The sequence below is a fragment of the Schistocerca americana genome, chromosome X, assembly GCF_021461395.2.
Source record: "Schistocerca americana isolate TAMUIC-IGC-003095 chromosome X, iqSchAmer2.1, whole genome shotgun sequence".
NCBI lineage: Eukaryota > Metazoa > Arthropoda > Insecta > Orthoptera > Acrididae > Schistocerca > Schistocerca americana.
The window spans coordinates 797,813,683-797,833,320 of NC_060130.1; the positions used below are offsets into that span (position 1 = coordinate 797,813,683).

A 19,638-nucleotide genomic window follows, 5' to 3' on the forward strand; every position below is an offset into this window, starting at 1 on the left:
TAATAAAACTGGGTGACTATGTAAAATCTAGTAAAATTAATTTTGAAAATATAGTCTGGGATACAAGCTTCCTGTAAGCAGTCAGTTCTAAAAGTAATATCGGTCTCATTTGTAGCAAGGGGGATGCCATACTCAACCCCTGTCTCTGAATGTTAATACCTCCACCTGTAGTAACTCAAGGCTCTCCCTTGCATAGATCTCAAATGGCATTGCTGCCTGTAGCTGGTGACTGAATAGCCATCCCAGCAGTGGCTATGCAACATAGCAGAATGCTGGTGATGTAGGACAGGATAAAGCCCTACATGCTTGGCATACCCCAAGAAGAAGAATTTGAATGGGCACTGAGGCTCACCAGCCTCCGCACAAAGGCTAGCAACAGGACTTATGGGATAGGTCCTTGTTGACAGCCTAATACCCTCATGGTGAACTGCTCCTGAGGTATGAAGACTTTGCTGACTCATAAGCCTGGCATCCTTATTCAAGCTGAGGTAGCACAAAGGCCTTATAACATTAGAGTAGACATGCCCTGTTGGCTCCCCAGGACCTACAACTGACACATTTACGGATGTTTAAGGCCTTGAGACATCTCAACTTCAGTTTTTTAAGGTATGACAGCCATGTCAGCTTCTCGTCAAAAGTGAGGCCCAGATATTTCAACTTTTCTTAAAAGTGAGAATGGTATCCTCCAGTTTTAAAACAGGTAAATTAAAAACACAGCAAGAGTGATTAAAATAAATACAGTTTTCCACACAGATTTTAAAACCTGTGGTGTAAGGCCATTCCTCCAACTGCCTGATTGTCAATTGCAATTGTCAAGTAGCTGTTGAAAGGGTGGAGGATGCACAGAAGATGGAGAAGTCTTCCACAAACAAGGAACACCACACTGTGGATGTAATATTGTTTATTGCAGAGGCGAATGCCAAGACACTTAAAACACTCCCTTGAGGGACAGCAATCTTCTGCTTAAAACGGACATTCCCAACCTTGTATTTAAAATACCTGCCCGAGAGGAAGGATCCTAGGAAGGTGGGTAGAAGTCCATGGAGCCCCCACTGATACAGCTGCAACAAAATATTATGCCATCAGGTAGTATCATAGGCCTTTTTCAAACTGAAGAAGACACCAATAAGGTGTTGTTTATGAAGGAAAGCTTGTTGAATTGCTTCTTTGAGCAGGGCCAGGATATCAAGTGTGGAGTGACACCTCCTGAACACACACACTGGGAGTGACTTAGTAGTGACCTGGTTTCGAGAACCCACACTATGTGCCGATCGACTATTTGCTCCAGTGTCTTTCCTATGCAGCTAATCATGGTAATGCTACAGTAACTACCAGGGTTCATCCAGTCTTTCCCTGGTTTTAAAATTGGGATTAAAATATATTCTTTCCATGATCTGGGAAAGACTTCCATCGACAAAATTTCATTGAAGAGCTGGAGGAGTACCTCCTTCAACAATGGGTCAAACTGTTTCAACATGCTGTGTGTTATCGGGTCGTGTCCGGGCATTGTATCACGAGCTGTTGACAATGCAGAATCCAACTCACACAGAGAGAAAGGCTGGATGTATTCCTCCATACTGGAAGAACAGAAATCAAAATCAGCCTTCTCCTGTTTCTCCCAATATTGATGGAAAGCTGGATCCTGGATAGAATCGGCCATAAGGGATTTATAAGATTCAGTCATTGCCTGAGATATGTCAGCAATGTTAGGAGAAACACCTACTCTTGTACAGCTGCTAATAGTGGTCCTGAGTTGCTCCTTGAGATCCGCCTGATGGCTTCCCATACTTTACTTGCGCATGTGGACCTACTGTTAGAGGTTAGGAACTCTTGCAAGATTCACACCAGTAAGGCACTGACAGGATCTGCACATAGCCACAGAATGACACTCATCATTCCATCAAGGGACAGGTCACCCCCTACATGTTCTCATTGACTTTGGGATGGATGTATCACGGCAAGGTGAATCACAGCTATAATGTCATCCATGCAGTCCTGGACACCATCACACTGCTTGAAAACAGTTAACTGCCTGTGAAGCATCCAGCTAGCCTTTCTGAACAACCATCTCAGAGGCTTCTTTTTGGGATATGCTCCATAGTGCAGATGGATCCAGATAGGATGGTAGTCACTACCATGAACGTCCTCATCCACTCTCCACTGAGCAGTGTCTGCAAAGTCAGGCAAGCTGAAGGAGAGGTAAGTGACTATAAACAAACCTGTAGCAGTGCTAAAATGTATATCTTGACCCATGTTCATCAGTATGATATCTGTAGTGCGTTTCAGATCCTATAGCATCCAGCCCTTGAGGCAAGTGGAAATAGAACTTGATAGCACACTGTGTGCATTGGAGACCCCTAAAAGGAGAAAGGGACAGGGTAGTTCATCAAGAAGGTGTGCAAGTACCTCACTGTCAACAGGCTCATGAGGCAGTAGCCTCCAAGTACAAGCGAGTCATTCTGTTTGAAATGAGTCCCTTGAAAACAGAGGCCTTAAGGTCTGTCCAATTCAAAACATCTCATTTCCTCCAGATAGGTCCTGTATCCATTAATATTCCACTGGAATATGGGAGCCATTTCATTGATGTGGTATTGATTTACCTCTGTCCTTGTGCTGGGGTGTTGAGGAACTTTCAGAGGGAGAGGGGATGGAGACACTGCCTGAATTCAGCGATGAGGCATCAAAATCCATAATGTCCTTATCAGTCAAATGAGCCAAAATGATTTCTGATGGTGCTTGGGACAGCTTCTGACCCTTCACGGATGAAGGGTAAAGGGGGTGTTGAGAGGCACTCTGCTTTAGGGGGCCTTTGTGATGGACTCACTGCAAAACCCTTGTTGGGCTCTTCTGTCGTAGCTCCCTGGATCACTATGCCTTTACTAACTTTGCTTTGGCATGTACAGATGCAAGTACTGGTGCTAGTGGTGAACAGTGGTGCACTGGATGTCATATGCGTGGAAGCTCTAACCTTAGGAACATATTTCTGCACCATGGAAGCAAAAGAATTGGTAAAGATGGGGTTTTGTTGCCTTATATTCCTTTCTGGTTCTGTGTATAGGATCTGCTTGGTTGTTTTCCTGAATTTTGCGTTCCTCAGCAATAACAGAGCAGTAGGAACCTTGCCATGATGTGTTCAGGCAGCACTGGGAAATTGAAGTCACAGTGAAGGTGGCAGTCTACTCAATTTCTCCATTATTCCTATGTGTCCTTTGCTCCATATCCACTATTCCCTGTGATGACCATTCTTATTTCAGCTCTTTTACATCCACATCCACAACGTTATGGCATGTGACCACATCCTTGCTGGAGTTAAGGGAGTTACACAACTCAACAATTATGTCACAGTCCACCAATTTTTGCAACTTCGTAAGAAATTCCACCTGCTTTGCTCTGTGGCTCTATCAGTAAGGAACCACTTCACAACTGCTTGATAGGCTCTAAGGTACCAGCAAGCCCTTCCAAGCCTTTATGGATATACACTGAAGCACCAAAGAAACTGGTATAGGCATGCATATTCAAATAAAGGGATATGCCAACAGGAAGAATACAGCACTATGGTCGACAATGCCTATATAAGACAATAAGTGTCTGGCGCAGTTGTTAGATTGGTTACTGCTGCTACAATGGCAGGTTATCAAGATTTAAGTGAGTTTGAAAGTGGTGTTATAGTCGGCACATAAGTGATGGGACACAGCATCTCTGAGGCAGCAATGGAGTGGGGATTTTTCCCATATGACCATTTCACAAGTGTACCATGAGTATCAGAAATCTGGTAAAACATCAAATCTCCTACAGCGCTGCGACCAGAAAATGATCCCGCAAGAACGGGACCAATGACAACTGAAGAGAATCATTCAACGTGACAGAAGTGCAACCCTTCTGCAAACTGCTGCAGATTTCAATTCTGAGCCATCAACAAGTGTCACCGTGCAAATCATTCAATGAAACATTATCAATATCAGCTTTCGGAGCCGAAGGTCCACTCGTGTACCCTTGATGGCAGCATGGCACAAAGCTTTATGCCTTGTCTGGGCCCATCAACACCGACATTGGACTGTTGATGATTGGAAACATCTTGCTTGGTCAGACAAGTCTCATTTCAAATTGTATTGAGCGGATGGATGTGTGCGGGTATGGAGACAACCTCATGAATCTGTGGACCCTGCATGTCAACAGGGGACTGTTCAAGTTGGTGGAGGCTCTGTAATGGTGTCGGGCATGTGCAGTTGTAGTGATTTGGGACCCCTGATACTCTAGATATGACTCTGACAGGTGACACATACGTAAACATCCTGTCTGATCACCTGCATCCATTTATGTTCATTCCGACAGACTTGGGCAATTCCAGCAGGACACTGCAACACCCCACACATCCAGAATTGCTACAGAGTGGCTCCAGGAACACTCTTCTGAGTTTAAACACTTCGATGGCCACTAAACTCCCCAAACATGAACATTATTGAGCATATCTGGGATGTCTTGGAATGTGCTGTTCAGAAGAGACCCCCTTGTACTCTTAAGGAGTTATGGAGAGCCCTGCAGGATTCATGGTGTCAGTTCCCTCCAGCACTACTTCAGACACTAACCAAGTCCCTGCCACTTCGTGTTATGGCACTTCTGCATACTTGCAGGGGGCGGGGGGGGGGGGGGGGGGGGGGGCTACACGATGTTACACAATATTAAGGCAGGTGTACCTGTTTCTTTGGCTCTTCAGTTTAGAAGGGGGACACTTTTTCAAATATCCTCTCCTTCCTCTTGATCACTAAAAAAACATTCTGGTTTATGATTCCCTGTGTCCTATTAGTAAAAGCAAGTTGATTATTAGGAGGACTAGCCTCCCTCATTTTGTTGGACAAGTGGGTGCAAGTGTGCTTGTTTCAAAGTTCAGCATTTTCATTCACGGATTGTATCTTCTAATGCTGGTTCAATGTGTACTGGGAAGAGGTGGAGGGTTGTATACAAACTAGAGATTTGGATGGCTAAGTGTTTTAAGGCATTAAGGCATAATCCCCTCAGGATACACAGGCAAGGAAAGACAAGTGTTTGTATAGGGCAAGGTTTCCACTCCTTAAGATGATTAAAACCTCGCTAATTCTCATATGAATACCGGGGTAGCCTATAGGTGTCGTTTGTATGAAATCATCAGGGACTAAATCAATAACACACTGTGTCAACTGGAGTGTTGCATAGGAAATTAGCACCAAACACTCAGCTTGGTTCTCACTGTCTTAAGCATACTGCAAATTGAAATGCTTTTCAATGTATACGCTTTTAACTTTAATTGACAGAGCATCAGAAGTGATAATATTGTAATCATTACAAATACATGATTTTTGTCATACTTTCAGTATTTATAGACCGAATTATAATTTTACTTAAGGATCACTTATTCTACACATTACTGTCATTGCTCTGTGTCCCTTGTTCCATGTTCTGGTGACAACTGCTTCTCCTTTTATGTTAGCTGGTTTGACTTTCCCGATTGCTTTTTGAGCCCTCTTTCTTGGTCATGGTGTATGATTTCCATGCATATTAGATTTTCTTGATTTGGAACTTTGTCTTATTCATAGCTTACAGAGTCTCTATGTGTATGACTTCCGTGCATATTAGACTTTCTTGATTTCAAACTTTGTCTTATTCATAGCTTACAAAGTCTCTCTGTGGATGTTCATGATTCGCCATCAATACTGTGTTATCTTTTCATTTGTGTTCCTACATTTAGAGGATAGTGCCAATGACAGCATTCTTAAAGAAAATGACGTGTTGTCCAATAATGTTTACAGTATAATTTATGAAACACTCCAAAAATGCAAATCCTGTCTGGTAAACCAGTGTTTTAGTTTTCAGTACATTGAAGACAGAAAACTATAAGTAACTGTAATAGTTATTAATTTATGATGTTTATTTTGCAGTTAGTGCATATGACTATTATTATTAGTAACTAAACCTAATTACAGAGATGCAAATAAGACTCATCGACAAATACTTTGGGTATTCCGGCCCTTGACAGTTGCATCTCTGAGATGCGAATTGTAGTCACTTTCTAGCCCACTCAAGGAACTCAAAGGCTGAACCTTATCAACAATGCAGGATATGTTTGGCAACTGTGTGACCAACGAGTTATGTCCTGGTTAGCACAGAATTATCCTGCTAAATTCATTTTTTTCCCTTGGCATTTCCATTGAATAATCAGAATGATTTTCACTTAAGGTGTAACATAAGGTTGTCAGTTCATGGCTTTGAGTCCTGGAAACTTGTTCCACGTGGAAACTGCAACTAATTTCATCTTTTATATTGTGTGAGTGGAGGTTCCTTTAGCTCACAGCTCCAGTCTTGTTGAAGGCTAAATTTTCAGCCTTCCTGTGTTCCTACAAGCAGCCATATCAAAAATCTATAAGGAAATCTTAAGAATAACTAACCATAAAAAATTTGTTTTGCTACTTCCAATATCCCCACAGTGCAAGGGCTAAAAACCTATGATACTATACAACTGATCACGTCCTTTCTGCTTCTGCCGATAATTTTTGGTAACTGCGAGTACACAATTTTATTTAGGAAATGGCACATTTCCATTGTATTTGCTTATGGCAAGACAACTAGTAAAAACAGACCATTTCAAAGTCCAAAGTGAGTATTATCTTAACAGTTCATGCCGATCACAGGCTCACTCATGTTACCGATACTTTGCATTTTATTAATGACAATATTATGAAAAGGATAGATTGCTACTCACGACAGAGAGGAGATGCTGAACACAAAGTTTTGTGTCTACATTTCGTGACATTTACCACTAGACCATGAGCTAATACAGCATTGTGACAGCTCGAGAAGAAGACTTCCTCCAGACACTTCCATAGCCTACTGAGGGATGGCCAGTTTTATCGGCTGCCTTCACTGAACAACTCAGACATTGTCTCTGTGGCAGCCAGCAGCCAGGTTTTATGGTTAAGATTGTAAATTACTTATCAAGTAACAATAACGTCAACAGTAAAAGTAGTGACAATGCATACACATGAAACATACAATAAAAAATACATCCGCACGTCTCCTCAACACATCTGTGGTGTCACTGCCAGACACCACACTTGCTAGGTGGTAGCTTTAAATCGGCCGCGGTCCATTAGTACATGTTGGACCCGCGTTTCACCACTGTCAGTGATCGCAGACCGAGCGCCACCACACGGCAGGTCTCAAGAGACTCACTAGCACTCGTCCCCAGTTGTACGGACGACTTAGCTAGCGATGCAACACTGATGAAGCCTCGTTTATTTGCAGAGAAGATAGTTAGAATAGCCTTCAGCTAAGTCAATGGCTACGACCTAGCAAGGCGCCATAGCAATTGATAGTTATCGTATGAAGCATGTCTCATCAAGAACGATGTATGCAAATGATGGATTAAAGTTAAGCATTCCAGCAGCTACGTACTTTTCTTTATAGCATTCATTACGTATCCTGTTTCAGACCTCAAGCCAGCCTGCTTGAGTCTAAGTGCGTGCCTTTCAGTTACCCGTCACTGTGGACTGGCTGTCTTGTCAGTCCACAACAACATCAACATTTTAAATGTGGGCAGTCCACAAATTGTGTATTCTACATGGCAGTTCAGGAAGAACCTGCCGTATTCAAGAGAGGTGGTAGCACTGACACTTAAGCATGAAGAGTTTGAACATGGTTACTAAGATATTTTGTTTATTGCCTAAGATACAAGCCATGAGAAACAAGATACTGGAAAGCCCTGGATAATCACGCAACATATAGTTATGCTTGGCTACACGATCTCAGTTTTGAATTATGTGGTTTTTCATGTGTGTGGGCTACATTGTGCTATTCTGGGGTAATGTAGCTATGCATGTGTGGGTGAATGTTAGTTCACAGCAAGGGCATTGTCCAAAAACTTGGTTAAGAATTCAGTTTTTCTTACGTGTCTCTTGCTCAACCTTTACTCCTTCTATTATCAATATGCACAAATATGCATCATACAACAGGAAATATTGCTTTGATGATACTGCCAGTTTTATCACAAAAATATATAAAGGACCTTTTAATATAAGGGGTCATCAAAAAGTTTCTATTTGAAGGGTTTGTTGCAGCATATATGCAACGTAGTACCACTCCAATGGCAGTGTATAACCACCAACATGTAGGCAAGGGATTAGAGTGGCCTTTATGTCTTTATAATGTGTGTGGCATAGATGAGGAAATGTGAACAATGACGATGTTATTACCAAATGTGTTCACACATGACCAACATGCTGCAGTTCTTTCCTTGGTTGCTGAAGGGCAAACACTGGTATACATCCATCGGAGAATGAAGAATGTGTGTGGGCAGCACGTCTACGGAAAACACCGTTATGGTGTGGTGTGCCAAGGAGTCCTGCAGCTTCATTTTAATGCACATCCCCATATCACAACTGTCCTAATGCAGAATTTACTCCAACTCAGGCGGGAGACACTCGGGCACACACCCTATGGTTCTTATCTCTCCCTTTGTCATTATCATGCCTTTGGTCTCTAAAGAAGGTCTTGAAGACTTGAATATACCTGTCAGATGAGGGTGTGCAGCTGGTAATTACAGATTTATTCATGTAGCAGGACACAGCATTTTACCAAATGCTTACCTTCCACTGTCGATTTGGTAGCATTATTGCCCAATGCTCAGAGCAATTTTGCATGATTGTTATACTGATTCTTGACTGTACAGCCTTCAAACAGAAACTTTTTGATCACCTCTTATACATTTTATAAAACTCTACAGCCCAGATTAATGAACACCTGTACTGTCAGAATATATGTGCAGAGATTATTGGGGCACAATCGTTCCCACTTCACACACCCCACCTCCCTGTGTGATAAACCTCTTTCTCACATGCAAAATAAAATCCAAAGTTGGTTTAATTACATGGCCCAGAATACTAGAAAACAATAAATCCCAACTTCTCCATAGATTATGTAATATACGATTTAAATGCTGGGTTAAGCTTTGAATGTAATGGAATACAACTCTGTAGTATTTTGTGCATACACTATCAGATGAATAGTATCTGGACACTTATTAGCATACATTAATATGAGTTGTTGTAGCCCTATGGCTTTGTGAAGGCTTGACCTCTGCTGTGGAGGTGAGGTGATGGCAGCCCATTCTTCCTCAATAGGCGAGACCAAGGTAGCGACGTTGGATGCTGGAGTCTACAGTGAAGTCAACATTCTAAGCCATCCCAAAGATATTCCATTACGTCACATTGGGGCTCTGGGCAGGCCAATCCATTTCTGTAATGTTACGTCCACACACTGTTGTGTCAAAGATGCTGCTTTATGGCAAAGTGAATTTTCAAGCTGATACGATAAATCATTTTCTTTGAACTGTTCCTCTACTATACAAATGCTGTAAATTATGTTATCTTTTTGCATTTAGTGTTTTCTTAAGCTCAACATGGGGACCACACCCTAAACACAAAAGCACTCCCACATTGTAACATTGCCTCATCCATACTTCATTGTTGGCACAGTCAGCACTACACACGCTATCAGGTAAAAATTTCTAGGCATTCACCAAACCCAAACCCCTCCATCTGATTGCCACAGGATACAGCATGATTCATCACTCATTTCCAGTCATCCACTGTCTAGTGGAGTTGCTCTTTACAGCACCTCAAGTGTTGCTTGCCACTGATTGTTGCTTATGAGGAGCTGTTTGACCAGTGTACCCCATTATTTTAAACTTCCTATATAGTCAATGAGTTGGGTGGATTGCTGGTAGCAATTTGCAACTCATGAGCGATTCCTTCTGTTGATTTCACATGATTTTTCATAGCCACTGTCCGGAATACTGAACACTATCTGTCCATCAGTATATGAGGTCAGACTAGGCATGGTTAGCTGTGGTTGTTCCTTCACGTGTCCACCTCACAGTTACATCACAAACAAATGCCTTGGGCAGCTATAGAAGGATTGACATGTTCCTGATGGATTTGCTACTCAGGTGGCATCCAATGAATAGACCACATTCGAAGTCACTGAGCTCTCTTAACTGGTCCTTTCTGCTGTTATTAGTTCTTACACTATGATACTCTCCACTTCCTTCTGTACTGGCAGGTTCATCTCTCATGGCATCTTGTAGTCACTTCCCCATCACGTAACATTCCCAATACTTTTGATTTCTTCTCCTCCTGCTCCTCCTCCTCCTAATGATGTTACAGCCCTGCATGGGTCTTAGCCTCTTCAACAAATTTCGTCCATTATGCCCTCTCCAGCACAGTTTTATGCTATTCTCTAACTCTGAGAGATTTTATATCTTCTTGTCTATCCACCACTTTCGTGGCCTTCCTATCTGTATTCTTCCAATTGGCCTCCATTCAAAAATCTTTTCAGTTGTTTGGATACTTTTGATCAGGTCATTTATGTAATACCTTGTTGCTAACATTCAATAGTTTAACGGTTTCTTCAGTTTTTAACAATACTGCAATGTTACTTAGACTTTTACTTGCAAATACTGCACTGGCACGCAATATCCACCCTCCACCTTCTGCCAGAATTAATGTGCTCCTGCTCACAACAATGTGTTGAACTGCTGAATCACAAGGAAACCTTTATTGGCAGTGTCAGATCAAATATCCCTACTGTTGCCTTTGATGTTCTACTTATTTCGAAGAATGGTTTAATTCAGTTCTCCACACTGTGCAAGCCTCTTCATCTCTGCACATCTAATCCAACATTCAGCTATTTAAGGACTAGTCAGATCTCATATACTGACGGACAGATAGTGTTCAGCATTGTGGACAGTAGCTATAAAAAAAATAAAATAAAAAAAAATCACATGAAATCAACAGAAGGAATCACTCATAAGTTGCAAATTGCTACCAGCAATCCAGCTAACTCACTGACTGTATAGGAAGTTCAGAATAATGGGTACACTGGTCAAGCAGCTCCTCATAAGCCACATATTTCTGTAGTCAGTGGCAAGCAACACTCAAGGTGCTGCAAAGAGCAACATCACTAGACAGTGAATGACTGGAAATGAGTGATGAATCATGCTGTATCCTGTGGCAATCAGATGAAAGGGTTTGGGTTTGGGTTTGGTGAATGCCTAGAAATTCTAGCCTTGGCCTCCCTCGACAATTTTTACCCTCAACACTTCCTTTCATAACCAAATCCATGGTTCCTTGATGCCTCAGGATGTCACTCATCAACCACTCCCTTCTTGTAGTCAAGTCACCACTTCTACAACACCATGTTACAACTTAAAAAACTGTAAATATAAGGGCCACCAGCCTTGCTTTGATTCATGAGATAGGGATTTAATAGCCATTACTCCAATGACACCCTGGACAGCCTTACAGCACTCAAAAATCCAACAGATCAGAAGTCACAAAGTATTTTGCACTTCTATGTATACAAATGCATTTTTTTTTCTTTAATTAAATTGTGCCAAGTTTTTTATCAGTCTCTAACTTTCTCCTTGTAGCTAATATCTTCACAATAAAATATGAGGCCCATACCAACCCAAAATGTGCATGGGCAAAGACAACACATACCAACAAAATCAGAAAAACTGATTATTATTCCAAAGGAATGAACTTGAAAATCATCGCAAGCTTCTTTTAGAATAATTTAATCAATTACTGCAGATATCTAATTTCTAACTTCTGAGAACAGTAACACAGAGAAACAGTACCTATGTCCTTCAGGACCTATACCTTGCCTCCTAACCAGGAATGCTACTGGGTACATCTAAGATTTCGTGAACTCCAATCACCTCCAGAAATTTGTAAACATTCAGAAGTTTCAGCCAACAGTGAGTGAGTTGTAAAGTGGTTGGCTTTTGACTCATATGCCTGCATTCTTCATTGCTCACCCCTTTTCTCTCACTAACAGCTCTTCTTTGGAAAGTTTTTCCTCTTATTAGGACTCCTCCTCATAATATTATTTCCAACTTTATAGTACTGAAAAAATATCCAGCACAGACCACAATATTTGGATGGCATTTTGAGTCTCCATTACAGCTCACCTTAGGCAAGTAATGGAAAATCATCTCAAGGTCACAGTTTGAAAGTGATGGGATCGTGGAAACCCACAGGGATCATGGAAACTTTATCAGATTCCAGCTTTGAAATTATGAACAGCAAGGATCACATTCCCAAGAAACAGTTGCATATCAGGCCAGATTCAAAAGACACAAAATTCCTACTCCAAAACAATCTAAAAGAGATAATTGCTCCTCCAAACACTTCTCTTTTCACACTTGGAAATAATATGTTACAATATTTTCAAAACTATTGACTGAACACTCAGAAATCAGTGTTTTTCCCTACAATTACTAGTACATTTTACAACATATTGTGTTAATTACAAAATAGTAACAGCATTCACATTAAAATTACCACATTTTCTTAGTCTCATCGGTACAAACCATAACTTTTTGTCCTTAGTACATAGTTACTGCTAGCAATGAAAACAAATTTCGTCCTTGTATCATGGACATTTCCAGCATTCCATAAAGGTATCTAAAATGATGCTCTGATTTACTACCTGTTCAAGTACGCACATATTCCATTTAGAACTTTGGAACTGAACCGGAAGTCTTCCCATTGCTTTGTGTAGAACAGGAGGATATCTTCATCCATAAGATCCGCCCCCTCCTGCAAAACCATTTGACAACAAAATTTCACAAACATATTACAAAACAGTGGTCAAATAAGATATGAAACAAGTCAGTACTTCACACTAATATCTCACTACACAAATTTTCACCCAAGATGTTTTTCCACAGATAACACCAACCATCTTTGTATTTTTCAGTCAGTTTCTTTATGGCATCACATAAAAAAGAAAGCATTTTATGTGTGAAGAACAAGAATCACTCAAAACATGGTCTAGTTACACATAAAAATTCTCATACCTTCACATTATAAACATTACTTTTGCTTAGAGCAGGGGCAGTCAATATTTTTTTACCTAGCACCCACTTTTGCATCTCTGTTAGCACTAGAACTTTCTAGCCCCCCCCCCCCCCCCCCCAAATCAGTTCCATAGTAATGGTGATTTTTTTGAAAACCTAATGAAAATATTTTGAAAATCCCTACCACTTACTGACCACCATGAAAGGCGGAATTCCCACTTGTGAGTGGTAGGGACCAGGTTGACTACCACTGACTTGGGGCAGGATTGGAAGGAAAGAAGAAAGATTAGACTTTAACATCCAATTGACAATAGGACCATTACAGATGGAGCACAAATTCAGCTAGGCAATGTTATTGGTCATAACCTTTCTGAAGAAAAAATCCCAGCATTTGCATTAATCAATTTATAAGAACCACAGCCCAATCAAGATGGTCAAATGAACTCTACTACTTCTCTGCAGCTTCTAGCATGTAGTATTTTATTTCCAAATTCAGAGAATGACTGTGCCCAACTGCACTGATTCTGACCCCCCCCCCCCTAAATAAGACTTCACATGATAATGCCTTTTCTGCTGCACAACACAAAGAAAATCTTGAATTCTAAGGATTGGCTTTGACATCCTGAAGATGCTACCATTTTTGAAACCTTGCATATCTGCCTTTGTGGTTGGCATTGCTAATGCATAAATGTGTGACGATACTCTCCCTTGTAGCAGCCAGTTTGAATCATTGTAGTGGAAGAAATGTTACTCACCAAAATTTAGCTGATAAAGGGATAACTGTGTCCAGTTCCACATCATTAGTTTGTGTACCAAAGTCCTGGGTTAAAATTCAAACCTCTGCAGAATCTCTATAAAGGGAGGGTACATCACATCATTGTGGGTATTATTTTTGCCACCTCTTCCTGATCCTTGAGAGCAATAAGTTATGTGTCATCACTGAGGAAATTCCATCAACACAAAAAAAAAAGAACAACATGCTCTACAGGCGAACATTCACTGCATTTCATTGGTACTGAACCAGACAGGTAGACTGTTCAAGCTATTAAATTTCTGTCTAATAAGAGGTCTCCACCAATTTATGTACTACACAGAATGCAACTAAGCAGAGGAGGCACTTTTTAACCCAATTTTAGCAAATACAGAGGGTGACATTCCTGTAGTAAGGTTAAAGTCTATCTGACAAATTCGTTTAAAGTAGAACATCTATTGCAAAACAAACAGTAATTACGAAAATGCAAAAATCACTAGTAGCTGAAGATTAAATGTGTTTTGTTTTCAAATTAAATAAGTAACTGCTTAAAAATGGTAAAAACCAGTATATCCTACATGTGAGCACTTAACATTAGAAAATAAATACTGTATAGTGTCTTCACAGGATAAGCACAATCTTTTCTATGAATAGAATAAATTAATATCATTATAAAATGGCAACAAAAGAAAAAGCACTTCCAAGATATTACTCACACAAAATATCATTAATATCCATCAGTAATGAATGCCATACACACAAATATCTTATAATAGCTGCTTCAATGTGTTCTCTCTCTCTCTCTCTCTCTCTCTCTCTCTCTCTCTCTCTGTGTGTGTGTGTGTGTGTGTGTGTGTGTGTGTGTGTGTGTGTGTGTGTGTGTGTCAACTATTTAATTACAGGTTAATATCTAGTTCAGCATTTTCAATCTGATAAAAAGTAAGCACATGCAGCCATTTTGATGTACAATGGAACCTCATTCATACTCTGAAAATACTTTTAGGTCACAAGCATTTCACTTAATAGTAATCACCAGTCTAACTGTGGATTTCTGGATGATTACAAAAGTGAAATGTAAATGCCAGCTGTGCACTGAATGATTTATAACAGCATAATATTAATAACTCAGAGGATCACAACTGTTCCCAGAGGTTTTCTAACAGCAACTTTCTAATTGACTCTGATGCACACAAATGAATATTCAGACCTCCTTCCAATAGGTTATTAATTCTCATTAGGGTATGTATTATGCAGCATTCTAAAAATTAAAAAAAGCTTTATGCTACTAGTAAGTAATATGACAATTGCATGAAAATATTTTTCAAATGGAGAATCTCTAGTTTAAGCTGCAAAATAACATTAAAATGGATAGGCCAATAATATGATTCATGTGCTACATACTGAGCAGCTGTAAGGCTGGGAACAGCACTTAAAAAGAGAAGGTATTTACACAATTGCATTCTTAACAGCATGCATGATGTCATAATGAGTACTTATGAAACACCAATTAACTATCAGTTCAATGCCATACAGCCCTGCCATTTCCTTTTTTCCTGACACTCTGTCCTCCCTCCCTCCCCTCCCCACCTCCCCTCCTCTGCACGCAAACCATAATGTATCACACAGAATCTCAGTGAACCATTAATGCAAACAAAACTGAATGAACATTTACATTATACATTGTCTTACCTGGAACAGTGTTATAACATAATCCCTCAGAAAGTCTTTCACTCTTTTATACAGTTCAAAACCCACCAACTGAGCCCCACCATGTGGTCCCTTCTTTGATTTGTTTATTGGGCGGTTCACTTTTTGCTGAACACTTGTACAGTAGTTGTAAACATAACTGGAAAAATGTTAAGAAAAATTTGAAGTATAACTACCATAAATACTCACCACCTGTGTTTCATCACACTACACAAAAATTTTTCATACAACGAAAGCAACACAAAATATTCATTAGCAACTACTTCATGAGGTAAGCAAGTTCATAACAACCGTTTCATGAATCCTGAAATATATTCATATGTATGCCTTGCAAACCCACCAAGAAGCAATTTAATGGCAGCACACCCAGAAACAAATGTTATGAGTATTCTGATCGAATGACTTCTCGTTATGTGCCTCGTATTTTTAATATATCTGCCTCAATTATTTCTTGACTACTTTTTTCACTGTGCTTATAGAAAAAGAAACATGTACTGTATTTTACGGACTATAAGATTCACTTATTTCTTTGAAAAATTGCCTTCAAAATTCAGGTGCATCACACTCACAAATAACATAAAAATGTCCAGTGTTTGATTTAAAATTCCCAACATTCTTAAAAATGGCTATATATTCGATGCCGCAGTAAACCTGTCTCTATCTGGCAACATTGGATTCAACTGGCAGCAGCAGTGCACCGATGGAATGAACAGCTTGTGAGGATTAACAAGCTTGCTTAAACCGTTCCCCTCCCAGCCTGCTCTCACAAACCCAGAACACTGTGTAGCCTATGATTCACCACTGTGGTCTACAGTGCCAGTGATCTTGAACTGAAAGTGATTTGCATTGTCAGTAACAGTACAATATTTTTTTAGTTGCTAGTTTTGTACTGGAAAAAAAATAAAAGGTATTCATATAATGTGGGCTACAAATTAAAAGTAATAGCATATACAAAACAACATGGAAACAGAGCAGCTGAGCAGCATTTTGGCCCTCCAACAACAGAAAAAACCATTCACTACTGGTGGGCTAGTAAAGAAGAATTGAGAAAAATGAGTTAGACTAGGGACACCATCAAAGTGACATTGGAATTAATACAAAAATGATTCAAAAACATGCTTGTAAGCTTGCACTACAGTGAAACTTAACAGACACTTTAATGGTGGAACTGGTTGGTGTTACAGGTTTATGAAATGTCACAGATTTAGCTTGCAAACCAAAACCAAAATATGATATTGCAGGCACTGCAATATTGTATTTATCTGCTGACACTGGACACGAGACTTTCAAGTACAATGTCTCATCTGTACAGGAATATACGCAATGGATGTACGAGTACAGGTTGTAGAAGCAATGTTGATGACATATGGAAGTTTGGTTCTTGCTGTGAGGTGTGTGCAGATAACCAAATGGTAAGGCAACTGCTTGTGATAAGTTGGAAATCCAGGTTCGAGTCCCGGTCCAGCACAAATTTTCATTGACGTCATTCCATTCTACGGCTGATGGTTGTCCATATTCACAATTGCCAATACATTTCAGGCAAAACCAAAATATCTCAGAAAATACCACAAGAGTATGAAGAGAAAATATTATCTTTTAGAGCTAAGCCAAATAACGAATATGGATGAAACTCCTGTGACATTTCATGTGACGAGTAACGGAAGTATTGCCATGAAAACTGCTAAAACTGTAACTATAATGACAAGTGGACATGAAAAAATGCATTACACCGTTGTCCTTCCATGCTGTACTGTTGGTACTAAACTTGATGGAATGACCATTCTCCAGCACAAAACAATGACAAAATCTTTTGAAATTCTACCGGGTGGCGGTGGTTGTGGTGGTGGTGGTGGTGGTGGTGGTGGTGGTGGTCATGTACATGACAATGGTTGGCTGGACAAGGCTGGTATGAAATTATGGATTAACAAAGTGTGGGAGAGAAGGGAACGTGCTTTATTGAAGAAGAGTTCTTTCATTGAGCTAGATCAGCTAACTAGTCATTTGAAAAATTCTGTGAAAGAGAAATTGAGACAGAGAAATACAGAGCTTACTGTTATTCTGGGAGGACTTACTTCACAACTGCAACCTCTTGATGCCTGGATAAATAAACCATTTAAAGTGTATATGAAAGATGACTGGAACAAACAGATGGAAGAGGAGGAGGACGAGGAGGTGGTGGTTCATGTGATGATTTTCAGGGATTTTAAACATCAGTTCGATTTTATAAGCTGAATCTGGCTCTTTGGAATGTAATAATAAAAAGAGTAAAAATGCTTTTTTAAAAATGGCTTAAAAATTAATGTGCATCTTACAGTACGTATCACCTTATACTCCGTAAAATACGATAGCCATAAATGCTTTAGATACAGCTTTTGCTAATAATGGACCACGAAATTATGTACCACTGTCGAGAACTTTTCTCTGCATAAAAAACATACATACATACTGTAAAGGCTAATGTCAAGTCAATGTAACCATTCTCTTCTGTCAATGACTATTTGTTTCAATTACAAGTAATTGTTGCATTCTATCCCCTTCTCAATGTCTTTCAAATACTTCCTAGGCTGTCCTAGTTGTTTTCTTTCCATTCAAGAATATTAATGATGGAAGTGTTGCATCTGAAGACATGCCCAATAAATTGAATTTTTTTGTTTCCCATTTCCTTTCATAATCTCATCTCTTCATTTGACTTTCCTCAAGACTTCAATGTTGGTTGTTCTTTTTGTTCAGCTTGTTCATTTCTTTTCCGCCCTATCCACATTTCAGCAGCTTCAAATCCATTTCTTTCCAATTTACCCAGAGACAAACTTTTCCATAGTGCAGGGCAATCCATAATTTTGGACATCACTTTTGAGCTTACATAACAATCACACATCAGCAACAGTTGTACAAAGGACATAAACAGCACTATTCATAACAGTTCAAAGCAACATTCTGAAGCTTATGAAGAAAAATCTGAAACATAAAAACCAGAGATCTATAAATTCATGACTCTTGAGCAACAGTAGAACCTCATAAATTCAACCTCACACAGTCTAACTTCCTGCTTAGTCTGACCATCCCATTTCCAGTGTTCATTTGGACTCGTAAAAAATCGTCATCTGCAATATGAATCAGTAGGCAGTTGGCCAATGATAGGAGTAGTAGTGTGATCAGTTTTAGTATGAAACAACTTGGGTATAACTCGATAAATGTGCGTGATAGTGCACACACATATTTTATAAATTAGTTGCAGTGTTGTTCTTACGTATTGAAGTGCATAAAACTACATTGTGGCATCAACTAAATGTAAATCTGTGACGCTCTCTTTAGTGGAAAAATATAGTACTTGTAAGGTTAGAGAAAAGTGACTCCCTTCGAAACACCACATGTCAGGTACGCTTTGTTGTAACAACTGTCTGAGACTGGCAAAAAATTAGGAAAACTCTTTAAAGTCATACAATGATGATTGATGATAAGAACAAGCTGAAAATACGCAAGACTTTGAAGATTCCTAAAAGTGAAACTCTAGACGATGCTTTGTGGATGTAGTTTGAGTGGCAGACAAGAAAAAGAACTCAGTCATTTGGACCAATCATAAAAAAAAGTCACTGATTTTGTATGAAAAATTTAATGGGGACAACGAGAATGGAAAGTTTACAGTGAGTGAATGCTGGTTATGTCAGTGGAAATGACATGGTATCCAAAATGTAATTAATTCCAGCAAGAAGCAGTCTGTTGGCGAAACAGTTCCAATGAATTTGTTCCAAAATTTCAAAATTTTGTTAAAGAGCTTAATCTGTTCTCTGATCAAATATGTAACATTCATGAGTTTGACAAACTACAAAATGTTCCCTACAAGGGCTCTTGTTGCACAAAACGAGTCAGTTGTTTGTCAGTGCAGTACTGTAATAAATTATGTGCAGTTGCTGAACTTTCTCTCACAGTAACAATATTGTACTGTATAATATGTAAGTATTTTACTGTACATTATACTTTCATGTAAGATTTTTTAATGTGTCTACCTTTTCTACTGTTTTGTTAGTTCTCAAAGACGGAACAATGTTTCAGACAGTATTTCCAGTTGAACATTAAAGTTGTGCTGTACTATATTGTGATGCTACAGGTCAATAAAGGTGGTCCTCTGATAATCCAACCTCTTCTGCATTCCAATCATGCTCCTGATCCCTTAGGGAACAGATTAATGATGTTCTACTATAACTGTTTTAGACACAGCTTTGTCTCAGGCAATCAACATCTTTGGATTTGACAATTTTACAGCTTTCAGTTTTACAGTTCAGGTTATTGT

The 19,638-nt window shown here is 39.6% G+C and overlaps 1 protein-coding gene across 1 annotated transcript in view; it reads right to left on the reverse strand.

The window, feature by feature from the left end:
* Nucleotides 1–19,638, reverse strand: part of LOC124556540 (cullin-1-like) — a 213,784-nt gene that overhangs the window by 175,218 nt on the left and 18,928 nt on the right. Inside the window, exons 3-4 of the mRNA XM_047130494.1 lie at nucleotides 15,333–15,489; nucleotides 12,523–12,632 (exon numbers count right to left, since the gene is read on the reverse strand). Of these exons, the coding sequence (XP_046986450.1) occupies nucleotides 12,523–12,632; nucleotides 15,333–15,489 (267 nt within the window). The remainder of the gene's footprint in view (nucleotides 1–12,522; nucleotides 12,633–15,332; nucleotides 15,490–19,638) is intronic.